The sequence below is a fragment of the Equus caballus genome, chromosome 7 (assembly GCF_041296265.1).
Source record: "Equus caballus isolate H_3958 breed thoroughbred chromosome 7, TB-T2T, whole genome shotgun sequence".
In the NCBI taxonomy this organism is placed as follows: Eukaryota; Metazoa; Chordata; class Mammalia; order Perissodactyla; family Equidae; genus Equus; species Equus caballus.
The window spans coordinates 22631167-22648294 of NC_091690.1; the positions used below are offsets into that span (position 1 = coordinate 22631167).

A 17128-nucleotide genomic window follows, 5' to 3' on the forward strand; every position below is an offset into this window, starting at 1 on the left:
GCAGTGAAGATGCAATTTAAAGAGCCATTAACCACACTGGGCTCCAGTCAGATGAGCAGGAAGCAGAGCCCCAGGGTGAAGCAAACTCCTCAAGAGTATATGCTGGTGTGTCTGAGCAGTGAGGAGGGGAGAGATCCACACCTGGAGTGGGCTCTCTTTTGAGTGGCCAGGAGGGGCCTCTGTGCATGGCCAGGAAAGGGCAGAGGAGAGAGAGAAAAAACAGTGGAGAAACTGTGGAAAACTGCCTCCTGACAGCTACTGCACCATCTTTTAGCATCTATAGCATTTCCAGTTTTGTGCTGCTGTGGGTGAGCCCAGCACCTCTAAGAATAAAATGCAAGAGAGAGCCTGAGAATTGTTCCCAAGGAATGGCAAGGTTGCCCCTGGTTGACAGCAACCCTTCCAGGAAAAGCAAGACTCCACACAAGGTCTAACAAGGGGAGCTTGCCCTCCACCAAACCCTCCAGACCCAAGAGCACGGAGAAGGAGGAGAGGAGAGCGGGGCTCCACCCTGGGCATGGCAGCCAGGAGCAGCCTGCTGGGGAAGTCACAGGAGGCTCCCCAGCTCTGCGCAGGCAGGCAGGAAGCTGACTCCTCCGGGAGGCGAGCACAGGTTTCCTGCACAGGGAAATGCCTTGACTTATTGATGAGCAATTACTGTCTCACCATGCAGCTTCATGCCTGGCTGGCCGCTAATAATTTATTGCAAAAAAGTCTCATTGCTCCAATAAGGTAGTCAGCTTCTCTACCTCCAAATTCCCTACAGAGCTTAACACAGCTGGGCACCCAGCTTGTCCTCATTAAAATCCTCCAGACTTGAATCTTCCTACCCTTTCTTGTCCCCATCTCCACCCCCACATTCCAGCAGCTGGCCCAGGGGAGGCAGAGCCAGCACAGGGCACCTTCTCCTCACTTTTCGAAGGGCTGGATTATCAGGTGCCGACGAAGGAAGGACAGCTGAGAGCCTCCGAGTCTGCAGATCTGACTGGTGGCCTCGCAAAGGACACCCAGAGCTTCTGCAGGTAAACAGGGAATCGCTGTTAACAAATTCTCTAATTAGGGTTCTCTTTATTGTCCTCCTGTGGAAGATACTCATTTGTAAGTTTAAGTTAGACCATGAATGTCGTGCAGAACTGGAAATCTGTAAGAAGGTCTCTGGTGGGAGCCACTCAACTTCTCAGGTTTTGGTTACCTCCTACAAGAAGCAGGGATGGCAATGTGTTACGGCACAAAGGGCACAATCTGCTCACCACGAGACCAAAGCCAATCGTCAAGAGGCAAGACGGTGGCAGAGAAAGGGCATTTTATCACAGCTTGCTAGCAAGAGGGAAGATGGCCGACTAATGTCCAAAAGAACCATCTTAAGGGGGGCACAGAATCTTGAAGCATTGATGATGGCTATCAGCATAGACTCTCTGTCGGGGGTCATCACACTCCTAAGCTGGGAGGTGTATGCACATCAGGGGCCATAAAATCTACAGAGCAGGTGGATCAAGTGCATTACTGTAGGCAAGCGACTAACCAGGTGATAAATACCTTCCAGTTGCACACCTCTGTGCGATATTGGACTATCGTGTTCATCCATGTGTGAAATAGTGATGTGGATTTAGAGTAACCATACCCGGGGTTCGTATGCTGGCTCTGGCGTTAGGGAAGTCACTTAATCTTTCTGAACTCATTTTCTTGCCTGTAAAATGGGCACAGTGATAATAATATCTTCACCACACAGCTGTTATGAGATTTAAATGAGATACCACGTGTGAGCAGGGTTGATAAACTGTAAAGTAGTATTCAGATGTCACTGATTATTAACAGCATAATGACTGTGATAAATAGAAACCTCCCTTTAAATCAGCAAATGCTTATGGTTGATAGAGAAATACAAGAAAGATCATAGTTGATGATTTGCAGGTAACTCCTCCCTGCCCGGGGGGCTCAGCGGCGCTGGAACGGCCTCTGGAGGTGGGGACCTACCAGAACAGGGTAGGAAATTCTGATCTCAGGTGGAGGCTGGAGGTCTGGGCTCTAAGAACACAGGCTGAAGCTGTTTGCCACCTGCCCGGGCCTCTCCCATGACGCTTCTGCAATTTGACAGCAGACTCCCAGCAACCTCTTCCCCAAGTAACAAAGCAACAGTGAATTGAGGCCCTTATTTTTTATTGTACTTCATGGAAAGGGAGCAGACCCTCCAGGAATGAATATTCATTTGTATAACCCCTTAAGAAAAAAAAATGCTCATAAACTCCTGGAAAAGCTGTGTTATTACTAAACACTAATTGCATTTCCTTGGGTAAGCACCATAAAAAATTCATTGCAGTTTTTAGAAACAAGATGCCAATTGCATCTTAATTGCTAAAGAGGAGAGAACGGGAGAGAAGCTTCACTAGGAAAATGCTAACCTGGCATAAACTCAGAAAGAAATCTTCCCAAGCCGGAAGGCCCAGTTCTGAAGGAGAGATGGGTCTGATGGGGCAGCCAGACCCTCCGTAAGAGAGCATTGACTTAAGTGGTTCTCAGACCCACAGCATCAGAGCACCTGGGCGGCTGGGGCTCTTTGCTGCAGATCATAGCATGAAGATTTAACCAAAGTAAAGAATTAAATAAGGGCATGCCAAGATTCTAGAGAGACGAGCAAGAGTCAGTGCCAGAGCTTTTAAGAAACATGTATGGGAGGAAGTTTGTAATTCCATCCCTAACGTGTGTGTGTGCTTGTGTGTGTGTGTGTGTGTGTGAGAGAGAGAGAGAGAGAGAGAGAGAGAGAGAGAGGGAGAGGAGAGAGAATGAGAGAGAATCCGACCATGACCATCTATCAATTCACTTTAATAACAGAACTCCTTGGACCAGTTCACAGAACTGTTATTCTAAAACCAACACCCTATTTCAACACCAACCAGAGTGTTTTTACAGCGACCCCACCCAAGCAGGGCCAGCCAGAGCCAGGTGAGAACAAGAAGTAGGCGAGACCAACTGGAGAGGGGAGAGGATCCTGACTCCATGGGCTTAATCTGGGCTGGCTAGCCCTGACCCCATCTGCCTAGAAGCCTCCAAGCCAGGGCTTCTCTAGGGAGGCACTTCTGCCTTGAGCGCACAGGGAGAAGGCCCAGGATATCCCTGAGCATCCTCCCAAAAGATGCGCACAGGGGCTGGGGAGGAAAGAGGGCAGAAGGCTGGCTCCCACCTGCTGCCAGCAGCCTCTTCCTCTCCAGCTCCTCCCCCACACCTCTCAGCTCCCCCACCTTCCCAGCCCAGCCCCAGCCTCTCTCCTGTCAATGACGCTCTCTGGTGAGCTAGAGGGACTGGAAATCAGGGCCCAAGGGGAGAGGCCATGTGGCCTGGAGGCTGGCCCATGGGAGGTGACAGTCTCTTGTGCAGTGATGGAGCATCCATGCCTTCTGCATCAGGAGCCGCTGCTTCTCCTCCATCTAGTGGACCTGTCAGAGACCCCAGGAAACATGAGGCTGCTACACAGCGAGTTGGAGGAAACAACAGGCCTCGGAGAGGGAGTCCTGGGCTGGAAGAGAAAGGAGCTGGATCCACAGCGCAGCTCCACCGCGCACTAGCCGAGTGACTTTCATTTCTGTAAATCACTTAACCATTTAGAAACTTCATTTCCACTTCTATCAAACAGAAAGGCTTTAAAAATACACGCTGCTCTAGGTTTTCTGTAAGGTTTGAACGAGATGGATGCATATGTCCCCTGTAAACGCTAATGTTTATTATCTACCACCCGCCCCGTGCCCAACCTTGCAGAAGGATGATTTTCATTATCAAGTCTTGCATTTACAAAGTCCTTTATATGAAAAAATGTATTTTTATACACATTATCTCACTTGGTCGTCCCACTAAACAGACGAAGCTGAGTAGCTTGCCTCATGTCACACAAGAATTAATTTGCTGCTGAACCCAAACTGTTAAATGCTGAGCTCTCTCCACAGTGAAGAGTCACTGCCTTAGAAACCAGGGGGGAATGATGGTCATAAATAAATACATAAATAACAGGGGGGTCACTCATGCTAAGCCTTGCACCGTGCAGGCCTTGTACAGATCTTACCTCATTTAATCGTCACAGTAGCATGTAACCAGCCACGATGGTTATTACCGGGCAAGTGAGGTTTACTAAGTTATAAACTTGCCAAAAGTCACAGTAAATGGCAGATCTGGGCCACAATACAAACTCAAGTCTCCTCTTCCCTAGTTAACGCTTAAATGTATAGAAATCCAACGAATTCAATGTTACTGCATCACTCCTTCCTCCTCCCACTCTGGGAAACGTTCCCTAGCCCCCTCTCCAGCCCCCAGCAGGGCCCAGGCCTAAGGGATGAGGTCCACAGTTTCCAAAAGGTGGGTTCTTTACATACCTCCCCGCACACCTGCCCCCACACTCACCCATGCTGTGTCCTGGATCCAGTCCAGGAGCTCAGCGACCTTGGCATAGACACCGGGGTGATTGGGCTCTGCGCAGCCATGGCCCCAGCTGACCACCCCCACCAGGCGCCATGTGCCCCCATCCTGGCACACCAGGGGACCCCCGCTATCCCCCTGAGGGATCCAGGCACAGAAACACAGAGAAACAGGCCGTTAGTCCTTCCTGGTAGAGGGGCACAGACCTCCCCATTTCAGGCCCCTCCTGCTTCCAGCATGGATCTCGCCTTCCCTCACCCCTCCTAAAAAGGCTGCTCAGAGCAGGGGCCAAGTCACAGCAAGCCCCCGTGCCCCTGCCCTCCCCCAGGGCCCTCTTGCTGCCACACCTGGCATGCATCGGCCCTCCCGTCCAGGTAGCCGGCACACAGCATGCGGGGGGTGAGGGCCCCGCTGTACACGCAAGAGCTGTTGCAGAGCTGGGTGCTGAGCAGGGGCACCACCATGTCCTGCAGTGTGTCTGAGCTGTGGGCTGCAGGAAGCAGACACAGAGATGGAGGGACACAGAGCAGGGCTGCAGGGCACCAAGCAAGACCCAGGAAGGCAGAGCAGCAAGAGGGGGGTTGGTTAGAGACCCTGGAGACACAAAGAGGTGAGCTCAGGGTGGGAGGTGTGGACTCTGGGCAAGGAGGCAGGGGTCTGGCAGACCTGGGAGCTGGGAGTGAAGAAGCAAAGTAGAACTCACACATCCCCCCGAAAGCTGGGGCTATGGCACTCCTGGGACAAGGGGAGCGGAGGTAAAGGGCCAGATTTAGGGGAGTCTCAGGGGTTGTTCTCTCAGAAAGACACAGGCAGGGGAGACAGGGGCCCCTGGCCTGGCCAAGGGCAATGCCAGAGGAAAAGGGGGCTGGCCCTGCCACGTGGCCAGGGGAGTTGGAGGTGCCTCACCTTGAGAAGGATGCCTCCCCCACCCCCACGCCCCTTTTGTACCCAGGGCCCTGGGAGCTGACTTACCATGGCTGGGGTCAGTGTGGCCCCAGCCAGACACCCAGCACTGCGAGCCCCTGGGAAAATCTTGCTCCTCGGCCGGCAGGCACACAGCGCCCACGGTGTCTGTAGAGAGGAACGTGGTCCTAGGCCCCGCTCAGGCTCAGCTTCCCTTCCCCCTAGCCTGGGCAGAGAACCAGGGCTGGCAGGTCCTCCTCGCCCCCTTCTCAAATAGTCCTGGTTCTTGGCCTCCCCCAGCCAGGCCTCCTGTATGGCTGTGCGGGTCATGCACTGTACCACCTTGGGGGTCGCCGTGCACACAGAGGACAATGTGTGAACCGCAGCGTGCAGGGCACCCTCTAGTTGGGCAGTGTCCCCGCTGTGCACCCCCACCCAGGACTGCGAGAGAACGAAATTCCTTCTGGGTGTTTGTACCTAACTACTCCTAATGAGGACCCATTTTGTACTTTCCCCAGGGTTTGGATCCTCTTGGCATTATTTCCCAAAGTGTGTGACACTCCTTGCGGGTGGAGCCCAAACATGGTGTTAGGTGTGATGTTGAGACCAAATACACACTGATTGACTTGGGGAGACAGGACGTCCTGTCGGTTCTCTTTCAGTGCCTCTAACTGCAGCAGGGAGAAAGACTCGGCTGGTGCTCGGCTGTACCTCTCTCAGTGCCCGTCCACCTCCGCCCAAGCACGCAGAGAGCAGGTCTGCATGCGGCCACGCTGCAGAGGACGGCACCAGGCTAGAACTTGAGCACTGGCTGGTTTTCCCTCTGTGTATTTTTGTGGTTATGATCTATTTACTGTAAGTAATATGGGTTCTCCCATTAAGCACTAACCTAAAGTTTCCCTTTTAAATATATTTACGTCAATTTAGGAATGTTAACTGTTGAACAACAGTTCAGAGGGTACCCATATATGATAACATTTGTGAAAGGCATACGACAACAACCGTTGTCCCAGAAACCCAAGGCGACCGGTAGCAATGAGAGGGAGGAGTGCTAAGTGTATGTGAGTGTGTGCAGGAGTGGGCATGAGTGTGTGTTCGTGAGTGTGCATGAGTGTGTATGGTGTGCGCATGAGAGTGAGCGTGCATGAGTGTGTATGGTTTGAGCATATGGTGCATAGGAGTGAGTATGCCTGTGTGCTTGTGTGAGCATCACATGAGTGTGGGTTGTGGTGTGTGTGTGTGTTTTGTGAGTGTACGTGTTTGTCGGTCAGTGCGCATGTGCGTGTGCATGTTGAGGAGCTGCCCTTGGGCAGATGCTGTAGAGGAGAAGCCCCCGCCCTGGAGTCGGGGCACCAGGCTCAGGAACCATCTGTGCGTGAACTTGAAGAAAGCCACTGCCCTCAGGAAACCTCAGCATCCTTGTCTGTGTGTACCTGCCTCGTCTACCTGTCAGGGGAGGTAGGAGGATTGAACAAAAGAATATTTGGAAAAATGAGAGGAATCTTATTAACTGTAGCATGCCACAAGCTTCCTGGGACCTGAGACCAGCCTGGGGGCAGGGTTGGAGCAGCCTGTTGGCAGATGAGCAGCTGCGAAGCTCCTCTTGGGACCTCCAGGCAAATCCCGCCGCAGCCCAGCTGAGAAAGGGGCCGGCTCTTTAAGCTCTTTGTCCTCAAGAGCATGCAGAAGAGCCGGTGCGGCTTCAGGTCCAGGTGATGCCAAAGTTCAGGACAGTCTGAACTGAATGTTTTCAGGCTTACAGCGCTGGGAGGAACTCTAGAGCTCAGCCCCCCTGCCCGACCCAGGCGTCTGCTCCTCTCTCAGCACAGCCGACAGCCTGCTCACCCAAGGCCAGCGCCTCACCTGAGAAATCGAGTGGGGTCCGGAGCCGCAGGAGGGCGACGTCATAGTCGTGATTCTGGGCGCTGTAGAGTGGGTGGGGGATGATCCTCTCCACCACAGCCCCCTGGTGTGTCCTGACCATGCTGTGGCTGACCAATCCCACACGGACCCGCCAGCTGGACAGGCGGGACAGCCTGAAACTGCACATAGGAGTGATGCTGAGCCCGGGGAAGAAAGGGGCAGAAGAAGTTGACGTAAGTGAGGTGGCGGGTGGAGGAAGCTGGCCACAGAGGCTATTAGTGGGGCCCCCATCGCCAGACTGTAAGTTCCAGAACCATGCCTCTTAGTATCCCCCCCGCAGCTGGCAAGAGACTGGGCATGCAGTAGGTACCTAATAAATGCTCGAGTACTGATGGATAGAGAAGTAAAACATTATGGGTCATCTGCACCCACCACCCCTCTCTCCTGCAAATCCCCCTCCAAGTTCGACTGCGAACATCAAAGGACCTGGTATGATGCCATAACTCTAACCCGAGGCAGAAAAACGTGCATCCATCCTGTCTCTCCACTTACTATGTGTGATCGTGGGGGAGGCACTTCCCTGCTCCCAGCCTCAGTTTCCCCTTGTAAAATGAAGACTACACTAACTGCCCTGTCAGCCACCAGGAGAAGAGGGCCAAAGAGCTCACACACTCATCCGTCACTCATTCCTTCACTGCTCCAACCAGTATATATTAAGCACCTACTATATTCCAGAACTGTTCTGGGCCCTGGGGACAGGGCAGGGGGAGAAACAACAAAGGGATTCAGTGCTAAACAAGACTGAGAGTCCCTGCTCCCATGGGGCTTCCAGTCTCAAGGGGAAGGATGACATTAAACAAACAATGACAAGGAAATGATTTAATTACAGTGGTGATAAACATGAAGAAGTGCAGAGGGCTGTGAGTGTGAAAGCATTTTAAAAACTTAAAAACTGAGCAAATACAAAGAGCCGATATTTGTATGATTACTGCTATTCATGCAGAGCTGTTCTTGCCACTCAACAGGGAGAATTTCACAAACACCACCCACCCACTCAGAGCCGTCATGCGGAGGCAGACAGTTGGACACAGACATTATATACAGGACATACCAACGGCCAAACAGAAAAGACAACGGGGCCTGCTCCTCCCTAGCAGCCCCGAGACTTGCCTGTGCATGCAGTGCGCAGCGGTCACCACCCAGTGTGGCGCCAGCACGGAGCCCCCGCACGTGTGCCGGGAGCCCAGGGCCACGCTGGCATGCCATGGCCAGCGCCCAGGAGCCACGGCCTGCCCCCCGACTATCCGGGAAGCCAGGGGCCTTGCCCCACACTCTGCGAACAGAGAAGCACCAGTGAGATGGAAAGAAAGAGAGGCTGACTCTCAGGGAGTGGCCCACTGTGGACAGCTCTCATCTATTACTCCTGGTCCTAAGTAGGAGGGACCGAAAGGTAGGAATGTGGTTACACACCTGCCTGCCCCATCAGGCTGTGAGCTCACAGACTGCGCTTGCGTTATCTGTGGAGCCCTGATACCTAACAAAATGCCTGTCCCATAGGAGGGGTTGAAATGTTGGTGTGTGGATGGATGGGTGAAGGACAGATGAAGAGATGATAGCTGAATAGCATGAAAGGAACTCCACAGGCTGTCTCCCATTTGGCCCCTGAGGGGATGCCCAGCCAGCCCACCCAGGAGGCTGCTGGAAAGCTTAAAGAAGCCCAAGCAGGGTGAAGACCCTCTGGACTTGTGCCCATCCCCAGTCCACCACCCTCCTCAGTCTCCTGAAGCTGCTAACCAGTTAATAGCCAATAGTAACTCCACCTTTGGGGCTCTCCATAAGAAAGTGGGAGTGTGGGTCAGAGGTCAAGGCAGGTAGTGTCAAGTAGTGACGTGAGGAGGTCATCCACCCAGACCAGTGGCTGGTGTGGCGGGATGTGACAGAGGCTTCGACAGGGCTCTGTTCGGGCAGAATTGTGTCTGCACGAAGGGGCCTGGCAGGCTGATGGGCAGGTGGGTAAGGAACCCCACCCCAGGCCCAGCTGAGTGTCTCTATGGGGCTCTTCCACACTCAGGGCAGGGGGGAGACTCCTTCCTCCCACTGCCACCTTCCTGGACCCCAGACATGACTCACCAGAGCATTTGAGGGAAACGATTTGGCCAGAAGTGCAGTTGTCCCTGCAAAACAGAGGTGCCAGCAAGAAGCTGGGCAGGGGCCCACCCGAGGGCATGGAGGAGGAGGGTAGTTGGCGGGGTGGAGACAGAGGGGGGCCTCATGCGTAGCCACAGCCATCTGCTTCCCGCCCCCACCCAAGCCCCTAGGCCCCTCCTCACAACAGGTCTCCAGGACAGCAGGGCACACTCTGCCCAGTCACCCCAGGCCACCAGCAGGACTTCACGGTCCTCGAGGGTTGATTGGGCAGAGCCCCAAGTTACAGATGGAGTATTTATAGGTAAGACAGTCCAGCTGTTCCCACCAAGGGCCCTTGTGTATTTGATGGATGAGGGGATAAGCAAGTGCGTGAGCGAACAAGGCTCGGTGCCCTGTGCTCCTTCCGAGGGTACTCTATCCTCTTTCTCAAGCCCTTTGCCCGGACCCCGAATATTCATGTCCTTGCTCTCCTCTTCCCTCCTCTTTCTCAGCACAAACCTCAATTCCTTTTGGACCAAAGCCCTCTTCTCTTTCTTTACTCACCTCTTGCCCCCAGCAGTCCAACGTCTGGATCCTTCCAGTTTCATCTAGTTTCCCAAACCCACAGCCCTCCTGGCTCCCCTGGCAGAGTCCATCCCACCTCTACTTCCCTTTGCCCCTTTAGGTATCTAAGACAGGGAAACATTCCAAGCCTCCCCTTCTGCAGCCACATTCCCATGATGGCCCCTCAGAGGACAGCAGCTGCATAGGAGGGGCCTGAGGGAACAGTCCAGACAGGAAAAGAGGTGCAAGGAAGAGAGCAACGATGGCATGCCCAGCCAGCCAGCCCAGGAGGCCGCTAGAAAGCTTGAGGGAGCCCAAGCAAGGCAAAGACCCTCTCTACTTGTGCCCACCCCCAGGATTTGGAGAAGGGCTTGATCCATCCCAGGTCCCTCTTCCCTGGAGTGTCTCCAGGCCCCAAGCTGCTCTTAGCCAGAACAAATCAACCCTTGCTCTCCTGAGATACCAGCATTATCCAAGTAAACTATGGCAGGGCTGAGACGGCACTTAGTTTGGAGACAGGAGCCTGGTTTCAAGACTTGGTTTGGCTGCTTATTAGTTCTGTGACCTTGGACAAGTCCCTTTATCTCATTGAGCCTCAATTTCCCCACCTGTAAAATGGGGATAAAAGTACCAGTTCAAATCCTGTGACGATAACAACCAATCCTGCAGTTCTTATGAGGAGCAAATAAGGTAACATATGAAAACTTTGATGGGCAGGGCTCGTGTGAAGTGAGTTAGTAATTTCTGATTGGGAAATGATCTTCTTTGTCCTCCTATCTTACATCTCCAAGATTTTTGCTGGACTATTCACCAGGAAGTAAGGGACTCCATTCAACCTCCTCAGAAGCCCTACCTGGGCTGCCACACCTCCTCCAGGAGGCCTCCCAGTCTAGGAGGGAGCTGAGCAAACTCCTGGGAGCTGTTGAGCTTGAGGTCAGACAGGTTCACTCCCTTGTGGTGAGTGAGTCTTGGCAGAACAGGGGGACAGAATAGGAGGAAATCGGCTTTAAACAGCAGCATGAGAGATGGTGGTCAGTCATAACTGGAATGTGCATGAGATACTATCCCCGTACGGTGACTGAGCTACACTTTGACAAGGACCTCTTCTGGGATTTATATTTGTTAAAAAGCAGGGATGCTCAAAGGAGAGAAACAGGCTGGGGCGCCATCATGCCCAGAGGCCAGGAGATGGCCAAAATGATCTCTTGCCATTTCCTGAGTACTTTGGTGGTGACAGGCAGATAGAGGTCTCCAATTCCCCTTCTCCCACCCACCAGCCCTCCATGGTCCCCAGGCCCCAGCTCTGGCCCCAGTTACCTGAGGTGCCCCAGGCTGCGGCAGATCCGCACCCCCAGGGCAGAGCTCCAGCCCTCATGGCAGACCAGGAGCCAGTCTGGCCGGGCCCTCACCTGTACTTGCAGCAAGAAGTCCTCCTTGTTTATTCTGAAAGATACTGAAACCACAGCGTGAAAGCACATCCTACGTATTGCAGGGTGGAGGGGCAGGGTGGGTAGGGGGAGCTGGACCTGGCCACTGTGGGACCTGAAGAAGCCTTAATGATAGCAGCTGGGTCACCCAATGTCAGGCTCCCTGTTCCCCAGCGCGCCAGGCCAGTTCTGAGAACAAAATAACTCCTGTTTGTGCAGGATTTCAGTTTTGTGTTTTAACCAAGTGCTTTTAAACATGCTCCATCACTCCTTGTCCGCCCTATGGGGTGAGGATTACCATCCTCCCGGGAAAACTAATGCACGTAAGGTTAAACGGCTTGTATAAGATCACAGAATCTGCAAGTGATGGAGCCAGGACCAAGGCGAGGGCTTCTGATTTCGAATCTTGTGACAATGCTAGTGATGGTTGCCATTTATTGAGAGTCTGCTTTTCCAGACTCGGTACTAAACACTTCTATGTATTAGCTCACTTTATCCTTACAGCTTTATGCAGTAAATATTTTTATCTCCACTTCATAAAGAAGGAAATGGAAACTCAAAGAAGTAACGTACCCAAAGTCCCATGTCTAGCAAAAGGCAGGCCCCAAGCTTTTTCTAGTCTGGAACTGATTCTAACCCCAGCCTTGGCGGCATCATATCTTCTGATCTGCAACTCTTACCTGGAGGGGAGAGGACAATGCGAGGTAGGGGGAAGAGGCAGACAATGTCAAGTGATGTTCCCAGCCCGCTAGGTGGCCACTGGGCAAAGACTCCTGCTGCTCACACGCTGGTTCCCCACACACACCTGGCTCCTCTTCCTCCACATTGCGGCTCACTCTGCCCCAAATGGCAAGTCACCTGGGCTCCCAGCCCTGCCCCAGCTAGAGATCAAGACAGTCCCCAGGGAGTGCTGAAAGCCCTAAGTCAGAAATCAGCTCTGCAACGCAGGACCATGTCACTACCCTCACAGGAGAGGAGGAGATCCAGATGGATGGCAATGAATTCATGGCCCTCCATTTCGCTCTTCTTGCCCCCAGCCGGAAGGGGGGATCCCAGAGCTGCAAAGGGAGCCTGGGCTGGGGAGGAGTCTCATAGCCCTGGGGCTGTGGCCCACCTGCTTTGGGAATTGAGGGGAGGAGGGCTTCCTCGCCACCGCTGGCCTCTGAGCAGTTCAAAGTCATCTCCTCATCCTGCGAGTTCCGCGGAACAGGCTGAGAGGCAGCTGGCCACAGATACAGCACTTCAGAGGACAAGGACAAGGAGAGGGTCACAGAGAAGAGGCTGGGGAAGGGAGGGGTTCCCATAGTAGGCAGCCAAGGGGCAGAATGAGATATCTGCAGCAGAGGGAGGCAAAAGCACCCGCCTGGGGTCTCCATCCACCACCCTGCTTTACGCAGGTCTCCAGCTAACATGCAGAGGAGAGGCATAGCTCTCTGTCTGTCTCTCTGTCTCTGTATCTCTCCGACTGGGAAAGATTTCTAGAAGAAGTTTGACTAGGGCCTCCCTGGATCATCCACTCAAGGACTCTACACTTCTCACTGTAGGACTGAAATGTTCTTCCTACATGGACCCTTAATCCCATCTATTGCAATGTCATCCCTTCTCTTGTTGTCTACTCAGAGTGGATGACAAATACGCTCATCTCATCTGCCTTTAACACCTACTCAGCACCTGCTCCTCTCTTCCAGTATCTCCCAGATCCTATTCTTTGTCCCTCTCCAGACCACTGAAGTCCCAGCACTAACCTAGAAGCCATGAGCCGACACTCGCCCCAGCCAGCAGCCCCAGGGCTCCCAGCACTGCACAGCCACGCCGCCTGGAGCACCAGCGTCTTGACGGAGAGACTGTCAGGGAGGGCAGAGGAGGACCTAGGTGCCCTGTGCCTGCCTGCCAGCCTCACCCCACCCTGAGGCACAACCCCGGGGCTAGGCAGCCACTGAGCTGCAGCAGGAGTTCACCCCACTGTACCTGCCCGCCTCCCTCTGCTCCGTCTGGGTGGGGGCAGCCCCCTGACCACTGAAGCCGCCAGAGCCCCTTCAATCCCCCAAATGGAAACAGAGCAAAAGCATGTCTGGGATAAATAGTGAGGCAGCCTCTCGCCATCCACCAATTGGGGCTGACCCAAGGAGGATCTGGGGAAGAAGAGAATCTGGGGGATATAGGAAGATTATCCCTTCACTGTCCCCACCCTGTCATTCCCCTATGGCTCAGTCTGGCCTACTGGGTTGCTGCTGGGCCTCCGGTCTCCGTAGTGGGTCTCCCAGCACAGATCTGAAGATCCCGGGCCCTGGGCCCTCCTCTGCATACTGAGCCTCCATGGGGGCTTGGCCGTCCAGCATCAGGCTCTGAGGAAATAGTTGTCAGTCACTCGGGATCCCCCTACCAAGGAGAGAAGCCACAGCCCACTGCAAATCCCCATTCTCTAACCTCAGCCATGCCCTCACTGCTGCTTGCAAGCCTTTATTCATCTTGGGGACCCCCCCACATGTTCCCTTAGCTGCCCCTCCAGGCCCTCTCTGCTCTCCTGGAGCCCCTGACCCCACCCACCTTACTCACACACAGCCAGGAAGTGTCAGAGCAGAGCCTTGAACCCAGATTGGGCCCACTCCAAAGACTATGCTCTTCACCACCCCGTCACCTTGCCTCCCACGACCTGTGAGGGCATCTGCTGAATCCAGCAATATCCCTCCTGAAGCCTCCAGATCCCACCCTCCTTCATTCCCTCCTATCGAGAGGAAGAAGTGCCCCTCCCCAGTGCACCATCTGTTCATTCATTCATTATTATTTAGCCCAAGTGGGCAGGCCATGATGGGAGATACTGTATGGAGTTCAAGATAAATCAACACGGACCTCCACCACTACCATCTCAAAGAACTTACAGCTGAGTCCTGAAGATAAGTCATGTAAACAAAGCGATACATGTTAAGCGACAGAAGAAAAGTTCACTTACACTACCACTGGCATTCAGAAGGAGAGCTTAATTCTCACTAGGGAGATCAAGAAAGGGTTCTGAGAAGAGGCAGCATCTGAGATAGACCCTCATGGATGAATAAAGTTTGAACTGACATACATGGGTTTTGGTATTGCAGGCAAAGAGGACTGAATAGGCAAAGTCATGAGGGTAAGAATGCATAGAACAGAGTAAGTTAGACATTTGCCTGAAGTTCATGTGCCATGAAGAAGACTAATGGAAAATAAGATCTTGGGGAAAACACTGGACTAGCAGTTGAAAGCTAGGCCTACAGCCTACTATGTGAACCTGACAACTCAACATTCTTTCAAACTTCAGTTTTCTCATTTATAAAATAAGAGTGATAACCCCTACTTCCCAAGGAGTAATCTCCCTCCTCCAGTTCTTGTCCCCCTCCATCCATTCTCCATGCCAGAGCAATCTTTCTAAAATGCAAATATGAGCAAGTTAACCTCATCTTTAAAATACTCAATGAGTCTTCCTAGCCGTCAGGAGAAATCCAAAGGTCTGTGGCATGGCTCACAAAATCCTCAGTGATCTTGCCCTTCCTCACCTCTCCATCCTTCCCAGCCCGCACTGACTCCCTCCGCAGAGGAACTCAGGGTCATACTGACACACGTGCCAACCTTCAGCACATTTATGCAACCTCACACCACGGAGACTCTGCACCTGTAGTCCCTTCCCCCACGTAGCTGACCCTTCAAGACTCAGCTTAGATGTTGCTTCTCCAGGAAGCTTTCTTCAACCCATAGAGCACTTCTCGTGCCCTTGTACTGTGCTCATTTATTTCTCTCTCTCTTTCCTCACTGCTCTAGGCATCCCAGGGCCTGGTTCAAGGCCTAGCGTGAAGTGAGAATTCAATCAATATACACTGAATGAAAGAATGGAAGGAAGGAAGAAAGGGGGGGAGGAAGGAAGGCAGGCTAAATAAGATGATGTAATTGAAAGGGATCTATAAAGTACAATGCAAATATTAGGTATAATAACAATATTAACAGAAATATGTATAAGCTATGGATCCTTTCTTCAAGGAACTTATAATCCAGTAAAGTAGACAAGACCCCTTAAAGTGGAAGTGACTCCCATTTCCCCCGCAGACCACCTTTCCCTGTCAACACACAGGGTTATGCCCAAAGATCATAAAAACCTGAAACACCGACTCTAAAACATTATTGGCTTAGATGGGATTTTCATGTGTCATGTGGAAGGTTCTTTTCACACTAAAACCCTCCTCATCCTGCCTTTGTGCTCCATCCAACTGGCTTTCCTGATCCTCTGGCTGGGAGAAGGAAGGCCTTTGTCAGACTCACCTTGCTCAGTTGCCTCTAAATCGCCCTGAAAATCACTCCACCAGACGTGTGAGCACCTAAGCTGGCTCAGGTCACAAATCAGGCAGCAGCCCAACCTTCTTTATGGAGCAAGACACCACTCCTACTTCCCATCTCCTACACCAATCACAGCCCTGGGTCTGTAGGGCTGGACCTCCCACCACCAGAAGGCCTTTCTTCTCCACCAGAAACAGGGGTCATGGCTTGCACCCAACCATACGCACTCCTTCTTGTGCCTAGAAGTGAGACTCATAGGGCAGGGACAGTAAGACTGAAGACTAGCAGACCTGAGAGAGCCAGGCAAGCACCCCGAAGAAAACAGAGAAGTGCCTACTGGGGTGAGGTGTTGGTTTCTTCTCTGGGGATATGGTTTCTCTTGAGCTGGTGTCCCTCTGAGCAGAGAGGCAGAACTTGGTCTTGAGAGAATTCCAGGGCATGCCCAGCCTTTCCTCCTGTCTCAGTAGCAAGGGAGCTTGGCTTCAGGTTCAGCCACTGGACAAACTGGCCCCACCTCAGGTGCCGCCCCACCTCAAAACCCACCTGTCCAAGCTCATGTGGTAGCCTGGAAAAATGGTCTTTAATGGTATAGGATCTCTTGGTCCTTCTTTTGAGCAAGATTTCAATGTAATAATGATTTACTCAGCACTCCCCATGTGCAAAGTATGTGGGGGGAAGAGAGGAAAATAAAAAACAATCCCTGGGGGGAAAACCAAGAGGTTGGCCACACAGGGCCCCCCCTAGGATCTACCCCTGCACCAGAGCTGCCAGAGGAGCTCTTTCCACCAGCTTAGAATCCCAAGAGCAGTGGGGAGAGAGAGGCTAGATCGGGATGGCACAGAGATGTAGCCTTACCGTGTGGATCAGTGGCACCGACGTAAAGCCTTAGGGTTTGCTGGACAGGGTTCTGCTCCTGTTCTTGGATCAGCATTGATGAAATAGCCCAGCCAGCTTGGCTGTAGGGTGAGCTCTCCCTAGTTCACACACGGCTCCTCCCCTTGATTCCCCCTAGACACACACACACACACACACACACACACACACACGTGCGCACTCCAGAGAGACAATGAACTCTGCTCAGAAACCATGAATAGACCCCTTGTTGCACGAAAGGGGGCCAAGGGCTGGGCTGGGCTGGGCTGGGCAGCCTCAGCCCCTCCCATATGCTAACTGGATGCTTAGAAACAGAGAAAAAGGTTATGAGGAGGAGGGGAGGCCAGCTACTGTTGCTTAGCAACCAGATCCCTTGTGCCAAAAAGTGTGCCCCATGCACGCTAGCAGAATTCTCCCTTCCCGCTGACAGGGCTGTATTGGAGACACTGATATTAACATTTGTTGAAATGTTCTGAGCCCTCTGGATTACATCTCACCTTTGTATGGGTTGGCTTTCCCAGCAGTCTGGGGCTGTCACCATGTTGGAATTGGGATGATGATGAGGGATCTTTGTCATCTCTCTCCTCAGGGCTGCACCTGTCTCCCCAGTGCCAGGGAAATGGGGCCTCTCCATCAGGCTGCCCTGGGGCCTGGTTCCTACAGCAGCACTCAGT

The 17128-nt window shown here is 52.8% G+C and overlaps 1 protein-coding gene across 17 annotated transcripts in view; it reads right to left on the minus strand.

Annotated features, from left to right (window-relative positions):
* TMPRSS5 (transmembrane serine protease 5) overlaps positions 1-16700 on the minus strand; it is a 32148-nt gene extending 15448 nt beyond the window's left edge. Inside the window, exons 1-14 of one of the 17 annotated variants that reach the window (XM_070272801.1) lie at positions 16437-16544; positions 15919-16036; positions 13507-13630; positions 13031-13129; positions 12400-12525; positions 11176-11311; positions 10712-10825; positions 9298-9341; positions 8338-8500; positions 7168-7346; positions 5374-5472; positions 4749-4933; positions 4387-4539; positions 2800-3511 (exon numbers count right to left, since the gene is read on the minus strand). In XM_070272801.1, coding sequence (XP_070128902.1) covers positions 3398-3511; positions 4387-4539; positions 4749-4933; positions 5374-5472; positions 7168-7346; positions 8338-8500; positions 9298-9341; positions 10712-10825; positions 11176-11311; positions 12400-12525; positions 13031-13129; positions 13507-13624 — 1530 coding nt within the window. In that variant the 5' untranslated portion in view covers positions 13625-13630; positions 15919-16036; positions 16437-16544 and the 3' untranslated portion in view covers positions 2800-3397. Of the gene's footprint in view, positions 1-2799; positions 3512-4386; positions 4540-4748; positions 4934-5373; positions 5473-7167; positions 7347-8337; positions 8501-9297; positions 9342-10711; positions 10826-11175; positions 11312-12399; positions 12526-13030; positions 13130-13473; positions 13665-15566; positions 15688-15918; positions 16037-16436 lie in introns of those variants that run through there. The other 16 variants (XM_070272812.1, XM_070272809.1, XM_070272804.1 and 13 more) reach the window with 16 other exon arrangements.
* Positions 16701-17128: the final 428 nt, after the last annotated feature.